General features: G+C 45.7%; 1 protein-coding gene across 1 annotated transcript in view; it reads left to right on the forward strand.

Moving 5' to 3' along the window:
* Positions 1-18,527, forward strand: part of tm2d1 (TM2 domain containing 1) — a gene marked incomplete at its 5' end in the record, with an annotated part of 51,006 nt that extends 32,479 nt beyond the window's left edge. Inside the window, 2 exons of the mRNA XM_084311518.1 lie at positions 13,096-13,208; positions 17,713-18,527. Of these exons, the coding sequence (XP_084167644.1) occupies positions 13,096-13,206 (111 nt within the window). The 3' untranslated portion in view covers positions 13,207-13,208; positions 17,713-18,527. The remainder of the gene's footprint in view (positions 1-13,095; positions 13,209-17,712) is intronic.
* Between the last annotated feature and the right edge of the window lie 262 nt (positions 18,528-18,789).

Here is an 18,789-nt window from a genome sequence, read left to right on the forward strand (position 1 = left end):
TATTAATAACACTATATTAATATTACACTGATTACCCTCTGGCTCGAAGGACCAATTGTAACTGAGGGGTACAATTCCCTGACTGTATTGTTAGATATGATACTTACTACCACTACCTCTTGTACTTTAGACTCTGGCCACCCAGTACTAGGTATAAATAATTATGATAAACACTCCCACCTGATGAAACGGATCCAACACAAATGTACCAAGTCGAAAGTCTGCGTTTATTAATAATACATAGCAAAAGGTATGTACAACGATCACTTAATTACATTTATGATTTGAAATAGTATGCACTTTTATGGCAAATGAGTATTCGTAGGTAGATCAATATCGAATGTCCAATCTCTGATTGCGCAGGAAGCAAATATACAACCTGGAATATTTAGGGAACAATAGCAATGATACTTGAATGATTATATAGCTGGATACACTAGGGGAAGGTTCCGACTGCTTGTAGGACAGCTGGAGGGGGGGGGGTAGAGTCTGGCTGTATCCCGTCTGGCCGAGGGTATCCTGGGAGAGCCCACAGTCGTGCGACCCGGTGCCCAGCGATCCTCGATCCACAGATGAAAGCAGTTGGACTCTCTGTGGCCGGCGTCCTCCGGTCCACGATGGAGAGACGTGAGGCGACCTCGTCGTGTAGAGCGTCTTCTCACCTGTCGTCCTCTCCGGGGGGGGTATTTCCAACACACCGCAGTGTTGGCCTTTATCCATAGAATAATCAAAGTACTCAAAGCATAATCCAAGCCGGGGAAGGCTAGCCGTCGTCGGTAGAATAATCCAATATACAGGTCCACTCGCTCTTTGGCCTGGAGCTCCTCGGGTGCAGCTTCACGTGGGGTCAACCACCCTGGATAAGCGTCCAGCTGATGCCCAAAACGATGGGGGTGCTGATTACTATAGAACTCTTACCGCACGAGGCACTACATATGAATAGACTATTATTAGCTTAATAGAATACGTCCAACTCGACGATATAGTGCCAAATATGACTATTCAAATATTAATATACACGATGTCTCAATGCCGATACTGGGCCGAATTGGCCTTACTGCCCACACGTGGTTCGCGGGGAGGCTTTTGCGTCTGTCACTCTGTTGGAGGGTAATGAACTGGACTAAAAGAAAGCTCTACTTTAATAGCGCAGTATATATACGCACTATGAACAAATAGTACCATTAGTGGTGCGGTAGACATATTCCTACGCGGAACTAGGACTTGTCCATACATGTTGAGCGGTACGATTGAACCTGGTCTGAGGGGTATGGCGACCTGGCACCAAGGTCTCGTCCAATGGTAGAATGGAGACTATTATGGGATGTTCAGTAGACTAGAAGGGATATTCAATGCATATTGTACAAGGAATATACAAGGGATATCAGGGGATATACAAATACAATTAAATATATATATATAAATAAATATATATATTCGGTTTAATCTGATCCTTCAGAACAGCCGCCCCCTAATTGGTCCCAACCCAATTAGTTAAGCAGAGACAGATTAACCGCACTGTCTACCACTCAAGGGTTCGCTGTAAGGGTCAGTCAACTCACAAAGTCATAGGGTCATGGTCATCATCGATTGTGTCTGGGAGTCGGGGCAGTTCTATGAGCCTCGCCACAGGACGGGTGTAAATGCGCCCCTGGACGAGTACTTCAGCTGCTCGGACCTTGCCATCGGCACCGGTGATCACTTTGCTTACGCGGCCAGCCGGCCACATAGCTCTGGGTAGTGACTGGTCAATAATCATGACGACTGTTCCTTCCGTCAAATTGTCTCTCTCTTTTACCCACTTCTGGCGGGTCTGTAGAGACGGTGGGTAGTGCAGTAGGAAACTGCTCCAAAACTTGTCGGCTAATACTTGGCTGTACCTCCACATTCGTCGGCCGTTTGCTTCTTCAGGCCGGTACATTGTCTGGGGTAACGCGGGATCTAGCCGCCCCATCAGGAGGGTGTTGGGGGTGACTGGGTCGACATCTGCTACATCACTGGAGACGTAACCGAGGGGCTTTGAGTTCAATACTCCCTCAATCTCCGTGAGGACTGTCATTAGGACTTCTTCCGCCACAGTCTGGGCCCCAAGTACTGCGTACAGGGCTGTCTTTATAGAACGTACTTCTCGTTCCCAAGTTCCACCGAAGTGGGGTGCGTTTGGGGGGTTGAATTGGAAGTCAATCTGGGCTGGAGCGAGGTGGGTCTTAAGTTCTGGGCCCATAGCTTGGAAGCTCTCCCTCAGCTCTCTTTCTCCGCCTTTGAAGTTTGTCCCGTGATCGGACAATAATGTAGACTGTTTTCCTTTCCGTGATGTGAATCTTCGGAAGGCCATAAGGAATGAGTCTGCGCTCATGGTCGGAAGGAGCTCGATATGTATCGCTCTGGTGGTCATGCATTTGAATACAATACCCCACCGCTTCTCGGTGCCTCTTCCTTTCTTTATGTGCAGCGGGCCAAAACAGTCCATGCCTGTTGAGTGGAATGGCTTGTCGCCGAGTCGGAGGCGACATGGAGGTAGGTCAGCCATCCGTGGTATGCTGGGCTGCGCGCGCCACTTTCGGCAGTCTAGACAGGTTCGCTGGAAGCGTCGCACCGCCTCTCTTCCTTGAAGTATCCAGTAACGACGTCTGATTTCCGCGAAGACTCTCTCTGCTCCTGCGTGGTGTACATCCTCGTCGTATTTCTTTATAATCAGCTCTGTGACCTTGTGTCGGCTGTTCAATACGATCGGGTACTTAATGTCATCCGGTAAATTGGGGGCTCTCCGCAGGCGACCACCCACTCTGATGAGGGTATGTGTGTCACTCTCGGGGGCCAGATGAATCAATCTGCTGTCTGATGGGACGGGCTTTCCTCCCTGTAGACAGTCTAGTTCATCGGGGAACGAGTCTCTCTGGGCTCGTTGCAGTAGAAGCAGTTCTGCTTCCTCGTAGTCAGCTGCTGACATATCAGCGGGGGACTTAATCTCTGGGTGGTGCCGCAGGAATGTCCGTTGCTGCGCACTCTCTATGGTAATGCAATCGTCTATGTTGGGGTCTGCGGAGAAAACAGTGCTCAATCCACAGAACATGGGTTTCTTATTCTCAGCCTCCTCGTCACTTGCTTCCCTCGGGGTGGGCGTGGGCCAATCTCCTTCCGGGAGCTTGAGGAATGCTGGTCCGTCACTGTAGATGTTATGACGGGTTAGGTCATCTAGGGACATTCCCCGGGTGATGACGTCAGCTGGGTTGTGTTTTGTATCAACATAGCGCCAGTTTGCTTCTCCGGTTAACTCTCCGGTTAACTCTTGAATCTCAGTGACTCTGACTCCCACGAAGACTTTGTATTTGCATGAATCCGATTTGATCCAGGCGAGTACTGTCGTGGAATCTGACCACAGGATTGTTCTATGCACCGGAATGGTGAGCTCACGTTGGATGAGCGTGGCTAGATGCGCTCCTGCGAGGGCTGCGCAGAGCTCTAGACGTGGGATAGACTGTTGCTTGCGTGGGGCTATTCTCGAGCGGGCGAGGATGAATGCTGTGTAGATCTCTCCCCCCTCTTCTTGGGCCCGCAAGTAGCTACTGATCCGTAGGCGACCTCGGAGGCGTCACTGAAGACGTGTAAATCCATTTTACATGTCTCTGGCCTCACCGTGGGTGGGAAGTAGCTTCGGCGTATATTAACGCCTGGGAGTGAGTGGAGTTCCATCTCCCACTCTCTCCAGGTGGATGCAAGGTGTGCGGGAATGGGGTCGTCCCAGCCCTGGTCCTTGTCCCACAATGCTCGTACAATCATCTTTGCCCTGGTGGTGTACGGTAGTATACATCCTAACGGGTCATATTGTCGGGCGAGTGTTCTGTACACACTCCGTCTGGTGGTCGGTATTGCCGTCGACCTTCCCTGCTCCGTGGTCAGGGGTTTGTGTCTATAGTGGAGCGAATCTGTTTTGAAGCGCCACACTAGTCCTAGTGTCATCTCTTGGGCTTCTCCTGGGATTGTGGCCATCCAGGTCTCGCTGCTCGCTGCCTTGTCCTCGGAGGAGAGGCTGCGCAGTACGTGCGGATCGCTGCTGGCCCACTGCCTGAGATCAAAGCCGCCTTTGATCAGAGAGGCGCGGAGTTTAAGTAGGAGAGCCTCGGCTTCTTCCTGGGTCGAAACGCTTTGTAGACAGTTATCTACGTAGAAGCTGTTCTTCACACTGTGTCGGACCTCTTCGTCCGCTGCTGGGTCCTCTGCGACATGTCTCTGTAGTGCAAATGTAGCACAGCATGGGCTGCATGTAGTTCCGAAAGGGAGGACTTCCCATTGGTAGATGGCTGGGTGCTCATCTCCTGGCCTCTCTCTCCATAGGAACCGCAACAGGGGCTTGTCCTCCTCTACTAATCTCACCTGCAGGAACATCCCTTTGATATCCCCGCTGATAGCCACCTTGTCCTGGCGGAAGCGGAGTAGTACGCCTAGTAGGGAGGGGCCGAGTGTAGGACCGGGCAATAGCTCTTTATTCAGATTTTGGGATCCGATCTGGTAGCTGCAGTTAAACACGATGCGTTCTTTGCCGTTGTGATGAACCTTGTGGTGGGGCACGTACCACGATTCAGTCGTCTGGTCGGCCTCTTTAATGTCAATCTTTGTGACGTGTCCCGCTGTGATGAGCTTCTCAATCTCAGCGCGGTATACACTTTCTTGGGCGGGGTCCTTGGCTAAGCGCCGCTCTGTGTTTAGTAGGTACCGCTCTGTGGCGTCTTTCTTTGCGTGAAAGGTAGGCATCCCTTCCCGCCGCAGGAGTGGCGTGGCGTATCTCAACACGCCGCTGACTGGGACTCTCTTTGTTCCCGTCTCGAGGAGGTTAATGGCGTAGATGTCGTCTTTAGAGCGAATGTCTTTCTTTTCGTTCTTAAAGGGCATTTGTTCTAAGGTCCATAGCCTCTCTACATGCTGCAGGAGTGCGGTGTCTCCCTCTGTGACTCGGGAGTGGAGACAGCTAGTGGCTGTGGTTCGGTTGAGAGATTTGGCGAGTGGGCCTTGGAGAGTCCATCCTAGGCGGGTCTCGACTGCTGCAGGACAGCCTCTGGGTCCGGTATGAACCCGGTCTATCGGGACAATGAGGTCTGCATGGTCGGAGCCTATCAACAGTGTCGGGGTAGCACCGTCTATGAGTGGGATCGGTAGCTTGCGTAGATGTACATATTTCTCCATCAGCTTGGCTACGGGGTATGTGTACCGCGAGAGTCCTATTTCTTGGCTGGTGAAAGCGTCTGTAATCCTGTACCGTCGCTCGGGCTGGCCGCTTGCTGCGATAGAGAATGAGACATTCTCGCCCTTTATCGTTTTCAAATCTCTTCTTATTGTCCGAATTGTCATTTGGTTTTCGCTCCCCCGCAGCCCTAGCTGGGCCGCAGCGGACGCGAGCAGAAGGGTCTTCTCTGACCCGTCATCAAGGACGGCGTAAGTGTCCATGACTTTATTCTGGTAGCTCAATGTCACACGGACTACCTTTAAGAGCACTCTGGCTCCGCTGCTGCTGGCGGGGTCGATGTACATGACGCTTGCTTTGCTGCTTGATGGTGCGGGTGGAGGCCGCCGTCTGTTACTGTCGTGGAGTATGTCCAGATGGGCTCCATCGCACCGACTGCACTTTTTCTTTAAGCGGCATTCGGCTGCCATGTGTGATCGCGCACAGCGAAAACAGCGTCTGTTGGACTTTATCCATTGACTCGCTTCCTCCGCATTCATCTTGGGGAATGAGTCACATTGTGACAGCCAGTGTTCTTTCTCACAGTAGGGGCACACTATCTTCCACTTCTCCTTTCTTGAGGGGGTACTGTGGCTCCTACTGCTTGGCACTGACTCCGATTGGTGCATGACAGTCACCGATCTTCTTCCATCATTTAGTCTCCTGGTTCCTTCTCTGGAGCCAGGGGTGCTCCGTCCGAATGTATCTAGCCGTAAGCTGCTGACTTCTCTCGCCAGGAAGTCTGCTAGATCGAGGAGGTTCGGTTCGGGGCCATTAGGGTCTCGGTGGTCTCTCTGCCGCCTAAAGCGCTCCTGTCGGGCGGGCGGTAGCTTCTCCAAGATCCTCTCTACATTTGAGTTGGCGTATAGTTCATGCCTACCCTTTTCCCTCTGCGCTCCCAGCATCCCTACTAGGGACTGCACTCTGATGGACAGGTCGTCCAGTGCTCGATTGTCTGTTGCTGGGGGTAGGCGGTCGATGTGCCTGATCTCCTGGATCACGTAATCCCATATACGTCCATATCTCTGGTCCAACGCTACCAGCGCTGCGGTGTATGGGGTCGTGGAAGTGGCGTAGGCGAGCGCTATGTTGTGCGCGCGGGGTACCTTTAAATGCTTCAGTAGTATCGCGTATTTATGGCGTTCATCAATGACATCCACCAACATTGTCTCCAGACACATGCGGAGCTCCGTATACTGGGCCCGGTTCTCCTGGGTGAAGTCTGGTACCATAGGTGTGCCAATGTATGACGCGGATTGTTGATACATCGGCGAGCGTTGGGGGAGAGGCCTCCTAGGCAAGTCTCCTCCTTCTCCTTGGCGTGGGCTGGTACCGGCTGTGTACCATGGCCCGCTGGTCCAGGTGCTGTTCCTCGGTGCGGGTCGTGCGTCGTGCTCACCCGTGAATAGCGTCGGGGGTCTGTAGCGCAGCTCCGCGGGGGTATAGCCTGGGCTGTACTGGACCTCCTGGTCCGGTAGAGTACTGTGCTGTCGTCGGGCGTGGTTCTCCTCCTCTTCCTCTTCGTCTTCCGTTAGGTCATCCAGGGCTTGTAGTCTCTGATTTAGCCTCTCCGCAGTGTATGCTGCTCCTTCCCGGTGGCTGGGTCTCGCTTGGACCGGTTGGGGAAGGGGGTCTGCGGGGGGTATAAACCTTGTCTGTTGGTCAAGTTCAGGGTCGCTTACTCGGCTAGGGGATGCCGCCCTGGAGTGATGTCTAGACGAGTTCCTGGAGCCTCTGGTGGAGGGAGGGGGTGTTGTCCTTCTGATCAGCTGTTCTATTAGTTGCGCTTGTGCTCTGTCGCGCTCGGCTTCGCGCTTGGTGAGATCCGATTCTCTCTGGGCACCGGTGGCGGCGCGCTGGGCGTCGGCCCGGTCTCTTGCCATATTCTCTTCCATCTGAATGCGTCTTATTTCCAGGCGTATGTGCTCTTCTTCGCTCCGTTGCTGTATCTGCAATCGATCGCGTTCACCCTGGAGTCTATCGCGTTCAGTAGAGGCTTTCAGGCTGACGAGGAATGCCTGCTGTAGTGTCCTCTCTGCCTCGCTGGGAGAAGACGGTTGTATAGGGGAGCCGTCCCTTGGGGTACTCCGTGCAGAGTCTTGGAGCTCTATCTCCACGGTGCTCCTCATCTTCTTCCGTGCCGAGTTCTCTCTCGGTAGTGTTGTCTTCCTCCCGGGACTCGTCGGGGACTACTTCTTCGGTATTGGCGGGGTGTAAAGTCATGTCTGGTTCCCCCTGGTCCCCACCGTGAGCTGGGTCAGTTACGTTAGAACCCATAGGGGCCTCTATGGTCGGGGTAGCCTGGTCGTTAGGGTTAGACATAATTTTACTTTCTAGTTTTACCGCGTTTACTGTTGGTAGAAGACTAGGTTGTTGACTGACAGCGTAAGCCTCTAGGTACTGAGGGAGCTGTCGTTTGCGCCGCGGGCGTTGTTGGTTAGGAGGATCGTTTCGTGGAGTGTTCATCATAGGCCATTTTAATATTAATAACACTATATTAATATTACACTGATTACCATCCGGCTCGAAGGACCAATTGTAACTGAGGGGTACAATTCCCTGACTGTATTGTTAGATATGATACTTACTACCACTACCTCTTGTACTTTAGACTCTGGCCACCCAGTACTAGGTATAAATAATTATGATAAACACTCCCACCTGATGAAACGGATCCAACACAAATGTACCAAGTCGAAAGTCTGCGTTTATTAATAATACATAGCAAAAGGTATGTACAACGATCACTTAATTACATTTATGATTTGAAATAGTATGCACTTTTATGGCAAATGAGTATTCGTAGGTAGATCAATATCGAATGTCCAATCTCTGATTGCGCAGGAAGCAAATATACAACCTGGAATATTTAGGGAACAATAGCAATGATACTTGAATGATTATATAGCTGGATACACTAGGGGAAGGTTCCGACTGCTTGTAGGACAGCTGGAGGGGGGGGGGGTAGAGTCTGGCTGTATCCCGTCTGGCCGAGGGTATCCTGGGAGAGCCCACAGTCGTGCGACCCGGTGCCCAGCGATCCTCGATCCACAGATGAAAGCAGTTGGACTCTCTGTGGCCGGCGTCCTCCGGTCCACGATGGAGAGACGTGAGGCGACCTCGTCGTGTAGAGCGTCTTCTCACCTGTCGTCCTCTCCGGGGGGGGGTATTTCCAACACACCGCAGTGTTGGCCTTTATCCATAGAATAATCAAAGTACTCAAAGCATAATCCAAGCCGGGGAAGGCTAGCCGTCGTCGGTAGAATAATCCAATATACAGGTCCACTCGCTCTTTGGCCTGGAGCTCCTCGGGTGCAGCTTCACGTGGGGTCAACCACCCTGGATAAGCGTCCAGCTGATGCCCGAAACGATGGGGGTGCTGATTACTATAGAACTCTTACCGCACGAGGCACTACATATGAATAGACTATTATTAGCTTAATAGAATACGTCCAACTCGACGATATAGTGCCAAATATGACTATTCAAATATTAATATACACGATGTCTCAATGCCGATACTGGGCCGAATTGGCCTTACTGCCCACACGTGGTTCGCGGGGAGGCTTTTGCGTCTGTCACTCTGTTGGAGGGTAATGAACTGGACTAAAAGAAAGCTCTACTTTAATAGCGCAGTATATATACGCACTATGAACAAATAGTACCATTAGTGGTGCGGTAGACATATTCCTACGCGGAACTAGGACTTGTCCATACATGTTGAGCGGTACGATTGAACCTGGTCTGAGGGGTATGGCGACCTGGCACCAAGGTCTCGTCCAATGGTAGAATGGAGACTATTATGGGATGTTCAGTAGACTAGAAGGGATATTCAATGCATATTGTACAAGGAATATACAAGGGATATCAGGGGATATACAAATACAATTAAATATATATATATAAATAAATATATATATTCGGTTTAATCTGATCCTTCAGAACAATAACCACGACTATTTTCACAAGTGATGACATGGTTAATTCTGTGGTGGGTAAGTTGTAGGTTATATATCATAACCACAACTATTTTCATAAGTGGAGTGCTGTCCCAATCAAATCAAATTTCAAATCAAAATGAATCTGTAAGGCCCGACAACACACGTTAATGTCCCCATGGGCTTGACACGTCGGTTCGGGGCCATTAGGGTCTCGGTGGTCTCTCTGCCGCCTAAAGCGCTCCTGTCGGGCGGGCGGTAGCTTCTCCAAGATCCTCTCTACATTTGAGTTGGCGTATAGTTCATGCCTACCCTTTTCCCTCTGCGCTCCCAGCATCCCTACTAGGGACTGCACTCTGATGGACAGGTCGTCCAGTGCTCGATTGTCTGTTGCTGGGGGTAGGCGGTCGATGTGCCTGATCTCCTGGCTCACGTAATCCCATATACGTCCATATCTCTGGTCCAACGCTACCAGCGCTGCGGTGTATGGGGTCGTGGAAGTGGCGTAGGCGAGCGCTATGTTGTGCGCGCGGGGTACCTTTAAATGCTTCAGTAGTATCGCGTATTTATGGCGTTCATCAATGACATCCACCAACATTGTCTCCAGACACATGCGGAGCTCCGTATACTGGGCCCGGTTCTCCTGGGTGAAGTCTGGTACCATAGGTGTGCCAATATATACGCACTATGAACAAATAGTACCATTAGTGGTGCGGTAGACATATTCCTACGCGGAACTAGGACTTGTCCATACATGTTGAGCGGTACGATTGAACCTGGTCTGAGGGGTATGGCGACCTGGCACCAAGGTCTCGTCCAATGGTAGAATGGAGACTATTATGGGATGTTCAGTAGACTAGAAGGGATATTCAATGCATATTGTACAAGGAATATACAAGGGATATCAGGGGATATACAAATACAATTAAATATATATATATAAATAAATATATATATTCGGTTTAATCTGATCCTTCAGAACAATAACCACGACTATTTTCACAAGTGATGACATGGTTAATTCTGTGGTGGGTAAGTTGTAGGTTATATATCATAACCACAACTATTTTCATAAGTGGAGTGCTGTCCCAATCAAATCAAATTTCAAATCAAAATGAATCTGTAAGGCCCGACAACACACGTTAATGTCCCCATGGGCTTGACACGTCTTCTTGAAACAAGGCAAGAAGGAACATCCACTATCCAGTGGGCAGGGACTGCTGCCAGACATCCAACTAGCAGGAACCTAGTAGCTGACTCCCACCTAAAAGGACAATATACTACCTTATGCATACCGTACCTTATGTGAATACTGTATACTTCATCAGATCATATATATTTATTTAGCATTTAACATTTTAGCATTTTTAGATTAGATTTAGATTGCATACCCTCACTCCTGACCCTCCAACACTTACATTTTCACATCTGTACACACTTATATTTTAGTATTATTATTTATTTAAATGTTCTCTGTTTTGTCTCTAAGCTGTCTCCCTCTCTCTGTAGTATCCCCACCATGTTGTCATTGTGAAAGTCCATGTACTGTGTTGTGTTTGTCCATGTACTGTGTTTGTCCATATACCATAATGTAATGTATGTAACACGCTTTGAGATACTTTATGTAAGGCGCTATATAAAATAAATCTATTATTATTAGATTATATATTGCATATATTTAGCATTTCGTTTTTTTTAGATTATATATTAGATTAGATTTAGATGATTGGATTATTAGATTATATATTGTAACTATTTATTGTAGGGCAAATATAACTGAGAGGGCAGACATACCCTCATCTCGCACCTTGTTGCCCATATGCACATGTCCAGAGTTAATTATATTGATTTGTTATATTGTTTACACTGCTTTTTTATTCTATTTTATTTTTACTTCTCCACTGTACTATAATTATGTCACCTGTACCATGGCTTCTACAACATTGTCTTTGATTCGTTAGAACACATTAGACGATTTTGCCAAAACTGAGCATATTACAGTCAGGTCTCAACTCTCTGAACCGATGATCTTGCAAGCACTGCAGGGCTTGACATTAAGCACCACCACCCGCCAAATGTGACTACAATTCGACAAAAAAAGTGGCTTAAAAAAAAGAAAATATTATTACCATCACGTTTGCTGTTAATCAACAATACAGTCTGACAAGGACTACTGGACAGCCGCATGGTGGGCTGGGGCTGGGCCTAGCAACATCTCTAACCTCGCTTGTAGAAATATGTATGGTTGCTGTATGTTATTGTAAACCTGAGCTATAGATCTATTGTGTGTTTTTGCCCACTTCTCATAATGTCACTCTTGTCATCTCTAACTTATTCTACTTGCACTGTGAACAGCCCGTACAAATGTTAACGGGCATAATATTAAGGACTGCTAGCAATGCTAACCAGCTAGCTATACCGGCAAGTACCCGGTTTGTTTGTTTGTGCGTGTGCACGTGCATGCGTGCGTGCGTTTATTTTTTTTAATGTATTTGATGTTTGTAATTGTAAAGTTGATGATACAAAAAAAGATATGCATCTCAGACAAACGACATCGAGGATGAAAACACAATGAAGTCTGAGTACTTGGTTAACATTGTGGTCCTTGGTCTCAGACAGACGGCTCAAGACAACAAACAAATGTATACAAGCATCAAAACACAACTCTAAAGCAACGACTGAAACTGTTTTAAAAACATTTAAATTAACTAAATATATATAATAATAATAATAATAATAATAATAATGTAAAACAAACTGATTACCATAAAAACGATATACAATTTGATAAAAGAACCAATCCTAAATGATAATAAATAAAATAAATAATCCTCAAAGAACTAAAGTGTGTGTGTGTGTGTGTGTGTGTGTGTGTGTGTGTGTGTGTGTGTGTGTGTGTGTGTGTGTGTGTGTGTGTGTGTGTGTGTGTGTGTGTGTGTGTGTGTGTGTGTGTGTGTGTGTGTGTGTGTGTGTGTGTGTGTGTGTGTGTGTGTGTGTGTGTGTGTGTGTGTGTGTGTGTGTGTTGCTCTATATCTGCTATTATTGGTAGCCGCTCTATTTGGAGACAGCGTTGCTTTTTGTACCCATAGAGTAGATATAGTTTTACGGTAATGCTATTGCATCTGTTAACCTACATTATGAAACATCCTCAATATTGTATGTGCACGATGAATGCTGCACAGTCACAAACATAATTGAATGACTCCCAATGAGCTAATTGCACTGGTAGTGTTTATGTCCTTAACTCATTGAGCGCCGCTCTGTTTTCCCATCTTTACTCAATGGTGCCAGCGTTATTGACCATTTTCGTGATGTTTGCGGATCCATCGTGTGTTCTGTATTATAGCTATGGAGACAATAATATGGCTCATTTGACGGGCACTGTTTATAGTCCAACATTAACAAACGTTTCTACATACTTTCGTTTGTGCGCTATTCCACGCTAAACATCGCCCGTTTTGAAATAATCCAGTCTCGTTTTCTAGATAGTGAGATATGACGTGTTATACCGGTATGCATATGCGCAAATCGTTCGGATTGCTCGCCTGAAACCTATATTATTTCCAAATCAAAGGTATATACCATATATAGATGTTTCTTCACAAAATCATCAAGGGGGGGGGGGGGGGGGGGTCATTTCACGAAGCTGTGATCGTTACCAAAAGCATGTTTTAGGTTCGGTAAAATATATCTAAAATAGACCTTACCTTAGTCAGAAGGTACTCCAAAATGAATAATCCATGTAGTAAAAAAAAATAAAAAAAAAAGGCAAAAAAGGATCCCCGAGAACTCGAGGTTGGCGCTCAACTGGTTGGATTTGAAACCCGCGAAATCTCGCGTATGGCGCAGAAAGAGTTAATGTACTCTGTATTTATGTGGACATAAATAAAGCATCTAAAATGTGTGTGTGTGTGTGTGTGTGTGTGTGTGTGTCTTCAGATTGTGGGTCCTTCAGATGGCTCCAGCTACATAGTGGACTACTACGGTGCCCGTCTCACCCGCCTCTCCATCACCAACGAGACCTTCAGACGGACCCAGCTGTCGCCCTGAAGGTGGGCACTGGGACACACTGAGGGGGGGGGGGGTTGGGTCATGTGTGTTTTTTATTTTATATATTAATGATATATGCGAAGTGTCAAACATATTGAAATTTGTTTTATTTGCTGACGATACAAATTTCTTCAGTTCAGGAAAATACCTTAAAAAATTAGCAGATGATATTGTAAATGAAATGTGTAAACTTAAGATATGGTTTGATAACAATAAGCTACCCCTAAATTTGGAAAAAACGAAATTTATGATATTTACTAATCGAAAGAAGGACAATGTGGCATTATGTATTGACGGAGTTAATATTGAAAGAGTATCCGAGTTAAAATTTTTGGGTGTTATGTTGGATGAGAAATTGACATGGAAGCCACATATAATGTACATAAAAAATAAGGTAGCCAAGAGTGTTTTTGTTTTGAACAAGGCAAAGAATGTGCTTGATTATAATTCTATGCGAATATTATATTGTTCACTCATCCTACCATATTTGAGTTACTGTGTGGAAGTGTGGGGTAACACGTATGAAAGCAACATAAAGCCATTATTTATATTACAGAAGAGAGCAGTAAGAATAGTTCACAATGTAGATTCAAGAGAACATACCAACGAATTATTTATTAAATCCAGACTATTGAAACTTAAAGAGTTAGCAGAAATACAGACTTTATTAGTTTTGTTTAGAGCAAAATGCAGAGTATTACCAGCAAATATACAGAGGTTGTTCGTTCCCTGTCCAGATGACAGCAGAAGGAAATTAAATTTTAAACACCAATTTGCACGAACAACCTTAAAACAAAGGTGCACCTCAGTTATAGGTATCAAACTATGGAACTCTTTGCAGAACGATGAAAAGAGTTCCAATAATATATTTCACTTCAAAAGGTTGTGCAAAGAAAAGATACATAGACAGTATAGCACAGTTTAGTATAATATTGCAGTTTAGCGTGTCAGGACGTAGCATAGAGTTGTAGTGTAGGCCAGTATGAGTATAGTAATATAGTATATAGCAGCGTAACATAGAATAATAATATATTAAAATATTGTATAATACTGTACCAATATGGTGTAGAATAAATAGTATGATTTAGTTATATTATAATAAAATAGAAATTAGATAGTATATAGAAGTATAATACATTATATAAGTGTGTGTGTGTGGGGGTGTGTGTGTGTAAATGAATTAACCTAAATATGTAGTTTGACTGATAGATAGACAAAATGGGTTTATTTATGTTGATTTAATTTGGTTGTGTTGATGTTAAATTTTTATTTATTTTTTGCAAAATGGGTATATTCTGTTTGGTTTTACACAATATGTCTATCGGTGTGTTGTACGTGTGTAGGGGCAGGTATATATACGATTTTTTCTTTTTCCTGTTCCTTTCGGTCATGGTATTTTTTGTGAATTATGTGAATATGTACTGTTGGACTGTGGTGATTCCATGTACGGATAAATAAAATGATGATGATGATGATGATGATGATTCTTTGGACAACGATACGATATTTTCCGATATCACAAAGTCTGCCACGATACGATACGATTCAGGTGCCTGCGATCGATACGAGACGATATTATGTGCCCATTTAACACAACCAGTAACATTTAAATCAACAAAAAAAAGGCAATGGAAATATCATTTGACATTTTAATTTTTGAGCTCTTCCAGACATTTAAATGAAAAACAATCTATTGTTTTTAATACAAATAGACCTCCTGTTCACTGTTTTTGGTTCGTTTTTCTTTTTTTACGATATTAATATCCTATTCACTGTCACAGAGCTGTATTTTGGCTGGAAAAGGCATATTGGGAGTCCGAAGGTGCAGTACCGGCCAGATCCTGGTAGTGGCACTGTCTCGAGAATGCAGTAACCCCCCTACTTCCCAGTCCCTAATGGACCTCTGCTGTTCTTAGCTTAGTTAGCTTACGCTAACGCAACGTTAATTTCGGTATTTAACGCGACGTGGGCATAAAGGAATGGCGGGGATGCAAAGCATGTTAGATGCATTTGACCCGTTGTGGGGAAAAAAAGAAAACAGGCACTTATTTCGGGTCGCAAAATAGGCGGAATCTGAAGCAATGCTGTCTAACGTTAACACACGCTGCTACTGAGCTACTGTTGTTGCCCGGGCGGATATGCTTACCAGGGGATTTTCAAAATAAGAGTATCGCAATATGAATCTATCTTTTTACGTTGCATCGATCCTATTTGATAATTGATAATAGATCGATATATCGATCTGGATCGATGTATCGTCCCACCCCTAGTCATATAGCATTTTCTGTCCAACACAAATGTATATTGTGTGTCGTATTTAACCTCTTTTTTTTTATTATTATATTGGTCTTTTTCCCCCTCCATTTTCCTCCGATTTTCTCCCATCCCAATGTTAGTCGTATGCCAATTCCCAGTCCCTTCCTGGTCGCTGCACACTTACCCCCCACAGTCAGATCATCTGGGAGAGTGGAGGCTACCACGTGCTTCCTCCGACACACGTCCAGCCAATCACCGCTTCTTTTCACCTGGCAGCGCGGATTCTCATTGAGAGGGCGTAGCGTGTGGGAGGATCACACTATCCCCCTCAAGTCCAATCCGCGCTTAGCAGGCGCCCCGACCGAACTGTAGGAGTCGCTGTTTACAACGACCCGGACCCACCCCGCCAGCTGCTCCCACCCTCTGATACAGCCAATTGTATTAGTGCAGACGGCCAGCCAAGCTGGTGACAACCCCGGAGCTGTGAGCTGGATTCGAACAGGCGAATCCAGCTCACAGCTCCGGGGCTGGTGACGAACGCAATCTCCGCTCGGCCACCTAACCGCCCGTATTTAACCTCTTAACTCATTGACCGCCATGCTGTTTTCCCATCTCTACTCAATGGCGCCAGCGTTATTGACCATTTTTGCGATGTTTGCGGACCCATCGTGTGTTCTGTATTATAGCTATGGAGACAATAGTAGGCTCATTTGACAGGCAGTGTTCATAGTCCATCACTGACTAATCAGTTAATTTCTACATACTTTAGTTTGTGCGCTATTCCACGCTAAACATCGCCCCTTTCCAAAATAATCCAGTATTTTTTTCTAGATCGCGAGATATGACGTGTTATATGCATATGGCCAAATCGTTCGGGTTGCTCGCCTGAAACTCCATGTACATATGTGTCTTCACAAAATCTTAACTAGAAACTGTGATCGTTACCAAAAGCATGTTTTAGATTCGGTCAAATAGACTTAAAATAGACCTTACCTTAGTCAGAAGGTACTCTTTCTGTTCTCATCTCTCTCTCTCTTTCTGTTCTCATCTCTCTGTCTCTTTCTGTTCTCATCTCTGTCTCTTTCTGTTCTCATCTCTCTCTCTCTTTCTGTTCTCATCTCTCTGTCTCTTTCTGTTCTCATCTCTCTGTCTCTTTCTGTTCTCATCTCTCTGTCTCTTTCTGTTCTCATCTCTGTCTCTTTCTGTTCTCATCTCTCTCTCTCTTTCTGTTCTCATCTCTCTCTGTGTCTCTCTTTCTGTTCTCATCTCTGTCTCTTTCTGTTCTCATCTCTGTCTCTTTCTGTTCTCATCTCTCTCTCTCTTTCTGTTCTCATCTCTCTCTGTGTCTCTCTTTCTGTTCTAATCTCTGTCTCTTTCTGTTCTCATCTCTCTCTCTGTCTCTCTGTCTCTCTGCAGCATGATCGATGCCTGTCAGTTGTGCGCAGCGACGGGAACGTTTAGCCTAATCACACCCATGTGGAGACCACTGCACACCGCAGACTACATTATGAGAGAGAGAGAGAGAGAGAGAGCGCGATGCAGCCCCCCCCACCCCACCCCTATACACTTTCTCATTGTAAACGTTCTCATTCTCTTCTTGCTGTGCTCAGCACTTTCAAGACTGGTTCTTGTTTTGGGTGAACTTTTAAAAAGACCTTACACCCAGAATTACACACTGGATGGAAGACAATTTGAGTTAAACACTTTGTTCTCTTTCTCTCCTCTCTTCTCTCTTCTCTCTCTTTTCTCTCTCTCTTTTTCTCTGTTCTTTCTCTCTCCCTCTCTTTATTTTCTCTCTTCTCTATTTTCTCTGTTCTCTTTCATTCTCTTTTCTCTCTTTATTTCCTCTTTTTCTCTCTCTCTTTTTCTCCGTTCTCTCTCTCCCTCTCTTTATTTTCTCTTTATATTTTCTCTGTTCTCTCTCATTCTCCTTTCTCTTTCTCTCTCCCTATCTCTCTCTCTCCCTCTCTCTCTCTCTCTCTCCCTCTACCCCTCTCTCCCTCCCTCCCTCTCTCTCTCTCTCCCTCTACCCCTATCTCTCTCCCTCCCTCTCTCTCTCCCTCTACCCCTATCTCTCTCCCTCCCTCTCTCTGTCTCCCTCTACCCCTATCTCTCTCTCTCCCTCCCTCTCTCTCTCCCTCTACCCCTATCTCTCTCTCTCTCTCTCTCTCTCTCTCTCTCTCTCTCTCTCTCTCTCTCTCTCTCTCTCTCTCTCTCTCTCTCTCTCTCTCTCTCTCTCTCTCTCTCTAGGAAGTCAAGGGGACTCTCTCTCCACCCTCTTGGGAGTGCGGTCATGTGCGGAGTGCGGTTGCTGTTTGGGATCATGTTTCTTTGGAGCCATCCCACTAACTGGACTGTATATAAACAATTGGACTCTTTTTTTTTGTCGCTGAAAAAATTTCATCCATACTGTAATAATATATATATGTTCACCAGTGATGTCATCTAGGACATTGAATCCCTGTGTTGTGTTCATTACAGCTCAATTAAATGATAAGGTAGCTTTTCCTATAAAACAAGGTATTGCTATTTTTCATCTACATCGTTTCATGATGCTGTAATTAACACAACACAGGGATTCAATGTCCCCGGTGGCCATATTCAAACTAATTTACTCTCAATAACTGCCAAACTAAATGAATGTGTGCAAAATGTTTTAGAATTTTGGGATGAGTGTGAGATTATGTGCAAAATAAGTGCCCCTTTAATATTTGTGTATTTCATTGTTGGGGAAAATGTATATTTAAATTGACTCATCTCAAGCCCCACCCTCTCGTAGCTTGACTGATGAAAGTAACTGTTTTGTGATTGGAAGGTAGAAAAAAAGAGGGCGGATCTTGGGATCTGTCAATTGAGTTCTCACTCTCTCACACACGCACACGCACACACACACACACACACACACAGCGACTCGCACAAAGCATTTATGAATGCACAACATACAAACCTATGTATAATACTGTATGCATTTGCACAGCTGCAAACACTTCCATTCAGATTTATGTCAGGGCATGTTAAGTTATGATGTTTTTCCATGGCGTTCGTAAATAAAGTTTTGTTTTATGCCTTAACCCATTGGGTTGGTTTATCAGTCAAGTCAATCAGTGTCCCTGTGATGATGATGATGATGATGATGATGATGATGATGATGGGATTCATTGCGACATTTACAAATGTTGGACCTCATTCTCAAACATATTTGTAACTATCTTGATAAAAAGTTTGTACTAACAAATTTACAAAAATCCTCCAGATTCCCAAATGCATGAAACAGTCTTTGTAGGTGGCCAGAATTATCACAGCTGGGTTCCCATGAATGAAAAACAA

This window comes from Notolepis coatsorum (assembly GCF_963971535.1).
Source record: "Notolepis coatsorum genome assembly, chromosome: 3".
NCBI classification, from domain to species: Eukaryota; Metazoa; Chordata; class Actinopteri; order Aulopiformes; family Paralepididae; genus Notolepis; species Notolepis coatsorum.